Source organism: Neolamprologus brichardi, chromosome 22, assembly GCF_056152115.1.
Source record: "Neolamprologus brichardi isolate AB-2024 chromosome 22, ASM5615211v1, whole genome shotgun sequence".
NCBI classification, from domain to species: Eukaryota; Metazoa; Chordata; class Actinopteri; order Cichliformes; family Cichlidae; genus Neolamprologus; species Neolamprologus brichardi.
The window spans coordinates 10,366,792-10,372,540 of record NC_142124.1 but is presented as its reverse complement, the minus strand read 5'-3'; the positions used below and the strand labels follow the sequence as shown (position 1 = coordinate 10,372,540).

Below are 5,749 nucleotides of genomic sequence, written 5' to 3'. Positions count from 1 at the left end.
ACGTAGAACATCCAGCATGTCGAGAACTGACCTTTTTAAGTTTAGTATGAGACACAGATTTGTCACGGGGACAGATTAAATGTATTTGCAAGACTTAATGAATACATAACTGTTATACCGTGAAATTCCACCAGGCCTACAACTGTAAATTACATCAGTGTTAAGTTTTTTACACACTTTATTGTTTTTGTGGTTTTAATTTTGACTGAATAAAACTGTCCCTTTCTCATATACTAAAAAACTAAAAATAAAACAGTGAAAGAGAGTTAGATGTTCTCTAACAATTAAAACCCCCATATCTCTTATTTTATATCTCACATATGCATAGCTATATGTTGTGACTCATGTAGACGTTATTATGTATTTGCTGGGTGACCCCCCACCAGCCAACCTCGCAAAAGTAAAGTGACATCATAACATAAGGGAGTTTAAACCATGATCTAAAACAGTTATAACATGTAGCATAATAATATTTCAGCTGATAGTGCAGTTTGACCAGCTTCACATTGACATGATGCCATTAAAATGTCATTAGAATAAGGGCCATAAAAGTAAACCACCCCCTCCAAACTCCAGCTGCAGACAGATGTAGAAAGAGGGAGTGAATGGCACTACAGTAAAACCGTGTTGGTTATATTAAAGAGATCCTATGGATGAATTATAAACCACTTTTTAAACTTCTACATTGTGTTTATAAATGTGGATTCCCATAAAGGTACCCAAGAATTATTATTCTTTTTTGCCCCTTTTGAGCTGCTTTTATTTATTTTTATTTGTTCATTTATTTTACTTGCTGGATTTCCTCTATGGAAATAAGTTTGGTAGCTACCACCCACAGAGTTACAATCCATTGTAATAAAAAAGACGCTCGTTTCTGGGAATTCAGACCCATTGTTGAACAAACAATAAACACAACAGGCTTTCTGTCCTCGCACCGATTCATTCTCCACTGTTTCCTTTTTCCTTCAGTCCCAGCCCAGTTTAGGAAATGCTTTTAGTCGCGCAGCCTTTTCTTTTTTCTAGAGCTACCGCGTTAGGCTGAGAGGAGGAGGAGGAGAGAGGAAGATAAACATCACACAGAGGAGGGTCAGAGGAGGGGAAAAATTGGGAGGGCGCAGTGTCCAGCTTGTCTATCGAGCAACAAACCGGCAAAATAGGTAAGAAAAAACTGGAACCTCGTGCAAATAGATTCACATGTCTGACTTATGCAAGCGGTGAAAGGGAGATGAAGGGCAGGCTCTGAGGTTGTTTTATATGAGAAGGGCTAGAGTGGAGACTGCACAGATATGGGGTGAGCGTTACATAACGCAGCGCAGATTAAATATCCCTGCTTTTTCTTTTACATTTCTGAGTATATTTTTATTATTATTATTGTTTGAGGATGAAACTCTGAGGCGTTTTTGAGCTTTAGCAAAGAGCAGTGCTCGGATGAGGAAGAAGAACTGTCGCGTTTTAGGCTTTATTATCCTGATATTCTCCAATAAGCCGTAAAATGCAGCCACTGGGCGCCATTGGACGCCTTTTTCACGTTTTCTACAGAGCCAGGCGTCCTCGTTTCAAGATTATAGGCATCCACCCAGCAGCAGGACTGCTTAGGTATTATTTTCCTTTATTTTCATCGCGCTTACGGCAACAAATATGGTGTTTTTGCACTCAGAGCGAAAAAATACAAACCACTCGTTATCAACATGAGAATTATTTTATTCTCCCATTTCAAGCACCAGCACTGCGGCCAAAAAACGCGTCGATTTCGGGCGGTTTGTCCTCGTGTCTCTCGCCGTGGTTAGAGCTTCATCATGCGCGCTCGCGACACCGCCACCATCGCTGTCCTTCAGCACCACGTGAGCGCGCGTGCATAGGAAGAGGAGAGGGGACTGATTGACAGCAGCCTGGAGTCAGGATTAGAGAGATTTCCATTCTGAGGAGACATGTAAATATTTGACGCTAATAGAAATGGAGTGCGCAGACCAGCCTGTAGTTATAGACGTTATAAACAAGGAAAGTGTGTGTGTGTGTGTGTGTGTGTGTGTGTGTGTGTGTGTGTGTGTGTGTGTGTGTGTGTGTGTGTGTGTGTGTGTTTGGCCCCAGTGGGCTAGGCAATGAATTTTCCTCTGTTTTTGTTTTTGTTGCTTTAGCTCATGACTGCATTTTAGCTGATCTTTTTTAATCCTCCTCCTTTCGCCCATGAAGAACTTTTCTTTGTTGCTTTGTTGTGCTGCCATGTGATGACAGGTTTAAGCAGCTACACACTGTGCAGGCCTGCGACACAGATTTATTTATTGTTTCACTGTGATTTGGCTTGACTTTCTTTTGTTAGAGCATATTGCACATTTCTCAATGCAACTTCTGATTGATGTTCTGTTTCTTTAACACACTAAGATGTTTTTCTGCAAAGGAAGCCAAAAACCTTAAATGTTATAGACTGAAGCTATAAACACTAGAAACTTAACTATGGATCTCAAGTAAGTCATGTCAAGTAGATTTTCATCTTCTATCTAAAAGTTTGGCTCCAGGAAGTTGAGAAACATTCAAAGTGATGTACATAGTGGGGTGCTGTGTGTAGAGGTTATTTGAAGTAAAGAATGGCACTACCAGTACTTTGATGTTATGTTCGTTGTCATTTCAGTGAGAATCAGTCGAGGCCAGTGATGCTTCATAATCAGGACCAGCCTCTGAACTCAGCCTACGGAGGCTCCAACAATAGTTCCTCGTTCCAAAACAGGAAGTGCGACAAAGACGGCAACTTCAACTTCCTGCCAGGGAAAGATGATGAGGACTACACGGGCAATGTAGAAGGAGGAGGAGATGAGAACCGAAACCAGGTGCGGCCCCGAAACTTGGGCCCACTTGGGCGTGACCCCCCAAACTCAGGGGTTCTGTCGCCGCGCTCCCGCATGTCCTGCTGGAGCCGCCTTGAGCCTCTGCCTGAAATCGAAGGTGGGGACGATGGTTATGGTAGAGTGCCCCCTGATGGAGCGGAGGAGAGGAGGATGGAGGAAGAGGGGGGAAGGATGATGATGAACCAGGGTGATGAGAAGCAGAGAGAGAAGAGGGAGCAGCAGAGGAGGAAGGGCAGCACAGACTTCAGAGGAAGACAGGAAGAGGATTATGATGCACTGCTGGACGACGAATGGGGAGACAGTGACTCCGAGTCTGAGTACAGCTACCGGTCCGGCGGCAGCATGTCTTCCCTCAACATGGAAAGCGGGGGAGAAGGGATGCTCATGGGAGGCTTGGACCGCATCGGTGTCGGGGAACCAAAATCGAGTCATCCGGAAAGCGGCCCAGCAGGAAACAGAGACCCAGCCACGAGACAAAGAAGCTTTAGCCGCAAGTCCCTCCCAGGAAGCAACCTGGGAAATCTGGAGGAAGGAGTGGAAGATCAAGACGATGATGACGATCAGTCCTCCGACTCAGACGACGAGATGCCAGAGCTGATGGACACCGTGTGGACGCTGCGCGACCGTGAGCGCTTCAAGGCTCAGGAAATGGAGAAGCACCAGGTGCAGCTGACCATGTATCGCCGCCTGGCGCTGATCCGCTGGGTCCGCACCCTTCAGGGCCGCGTCCAGGAACAGCAGAACCGACTTCAGTCCAGCTTTGATGTCATCCTCACTCAAAGAAAGGAGTTGCTGCGAATGGGCGCCGCCGCTGCCATAGCCAACACTGCTCCCGCTGCTGCTGTCAGCCAATCGTGAGAGGAAACAAGTGTTTATAAAACTGCACTTTTGCTCATAAATTTCCCCTGGAAAAAGGAAGAAAAATCTCCCATCATCCCGTCAGACATTTTTAAGCTTTATGTTGCCTATTGTTGCTCATCGTCCCCGTTTTCCCATACAGAGCATCAGTTACTGTATCAAACTCATCTTTGGGCTTCTGAAGACTGGCGTTAACTTCAGCTTCTACACAAAAACCAAAATGTCACATGACTTAGGATATATTCTCATTAAAGCAATGACTATATGAACTCTTGAGTGTTGTTATAATATGATGTTTATATCAGAAATGTCCTACATGCTGTTGTTACTTGTCTTGACCTCTGCGTAAAAAAAACAACCCAAATCCCTAAAAGTGTTGGAAAACATCCATGTGTTAGAGATGATTTCTACCAGGAGATGCTGTATATAATTATGATCGATTAAAAGAATAAAGTATCCTTCTATCTAATGTTTTGTGTGGATGTGTTTTTTTATTTAACTTTTAAACAGCTTAATCTAGATTGAGCTCATTTCTAATAGACACATCTGAGAGAAAGACTAAGGCTGATAACTCCACTTCAAGAGCACAGAGGCTTCTTTTGATTCCTGACGAACATTTTAAGAAGCTGGTTTATCAAAGTTCCCTCAGAACAGATATGACTAAAGAAGGCCAGTTTTTATCTTCTGTAGATGTACTTGCTGTACTTGGAGCCTTGGGCCAACGCCCTTTGAGCTCACAATTGCCTCTTTGTCAGCTGAACAAAGTTGTTTTGTATCTGCTCATCACACGGGGCTGGGAGCGTGTGTTCTGCAGGCAGTGTGATAGCCGTGTGAGGGCTCAAGCCTCAATCTTTACGGGCTGGGCTTCCGCCGCAGGCTCTCCGAGATCATCTCACCTCTTTCTAAGTGCGTGTATGTGTGTGTGTGTGTTCAGAAAGATACCAGCCAGGTTGCCACCCTGTAATCTCCGTCCTGGGCGAGTCGATGGGAGTCGCTGGAAGCCCTCGGGGAGCTTCAGTCTGCGCCCCGGGCCGCTGCGGGTCCTATCCGGCCTCGGTGAACAGACGCCGGTCCGGTTGCGCGCAGGAGCCAAACCCCGGGGCAAGTTTGGGATAATCCCCAGCTATGCCTCCAAACCAATTCCAGTTTATTTATTTTTTTCCTAGCTTATCGCTTTTCTTGGACGCGCAGGCACCGCACAGAAAGTCTGAGTCCATTTCCATATTGATCCGCTGTTCGTTGCGTTTGCGAGGCGACAAATCTGAGCGGATAACATGTTTACAGCAGAGCAGTGACTTGTATACAACGTGATACAGAAAACATCCTCAAAAAAGGGACATCTGGGAACAAACGTGCCTTTGATGGGGATTTTGTAAACCGCGGAGACTTGATTTCAAGGTAGTTAGAGGTTATAAATGAAGTGAGACAAAGCTCACGAAGATAAATGAAGCTGCAGGGGCGCGAAGGGGGAAAAAAACCACGGCTGATCAGTTTTACCTCGGGATAGAGGGTTCCAGTATCTTTAGAGCATATGACAATATTTTAGATGTGTGGTTCAGTATTAAAATATCCACTGGTGCTAAGCTTATTAACTGTTTCCTCCATTAAAAAAAGAAGGAGGCTTTGTGTAGATTAAATGTAACTAGTGACTTTATTAATGGTTAATAAATGACTTATTATGCTTTTATAAATGCGTTGTAAGCAGTGATTAGCACGAGACAGGTTTATCTTGTCGGCCTATATACCGTTTCAATAACAACTCAAAGACGTTAAGGATTAATAAAAACATTATTTAATGACCTCATTTTAACAGTAAGTTAACCAATAAAGATTTTTAAACTGTTTTTAATAGTTAGTGTTAAAATCTATCTATGACTTGTTTTTATTGTTAAACTGCTAAAAAATTGGTTTTAAAAAAAAAAAACTGCTAAAAAAGTTTGTAACAAATAGACTCCCATGTTCTCATTCAGTATTTTTCCAGAAGTTCAGAGGTCAAAGTGTTCAATGAGATCTCCAATGAGACCATTAGGTTGGAGGAGAATAAAGGCCAC

At 43.7% G+C, this 5,749-nt stretch overlaps 1 protein-coding gene across 2 annotated transcripts; it reads left to right on the top strand.

The window, feature by feature from the left end:
• Nucleotides 1-1,172: 1,172 nt before the first annotated feature.
• On the top strand, nucleotides 1,173-4,167 carry c19h1orf216 (chromosome 19 C1orf216 homolog). 2 transcript variants are annotated; one of them, XM_035909338.2, is made up of 2 exons: nucleotides 1,173-1,291; nucleotides 2,627-4,167. In XM_035909338.2, the coding sequence occupies exons 1-2, from the start codon at nucleotides 1,287-1,289 to the stop codon at nucleotides 3,696-3,698; spliced, it is 1,077 nt and encodes a 358-aa protein (XP_035765231.2). In that variant the 5' UTR covers nucleotides 1,173-1,286; the 3' UTR covers nucleotides 3,699-4,167. The 2 variants fall into 2 exon arrangements, with proteins under 2 accessions (XP_035765231.2, XP_006794416.2); XM_006794353.2 differs by lacking the exon at nucleotides 1,173-1,291 and adding an exon at nucleotides 1,441-1,596.
• The last annotated feature ends 1,582 nt before the right edge of the window (nucleotides 4,168-5,749 follow it).

What these genes read in the sequence shown, in the direction of transcription:
- c19h1orf216 (XM_006794353.2), top strand. Translation starts at nt 1,493, where the DNA reads ATGCAGCCACTGGGCGCCATTGGACGCCTTTTTCACGTTTTCTACAGA. An exon ending in CCAGCAGCAGGACTGCTTAG is followed by an intron (nt 1,597 to 2,626) that starts GTATTATTTTCC and finishes TTGTCATTTCAG; the next exon opens with TGAGAATCAGTCGAGGCCAG.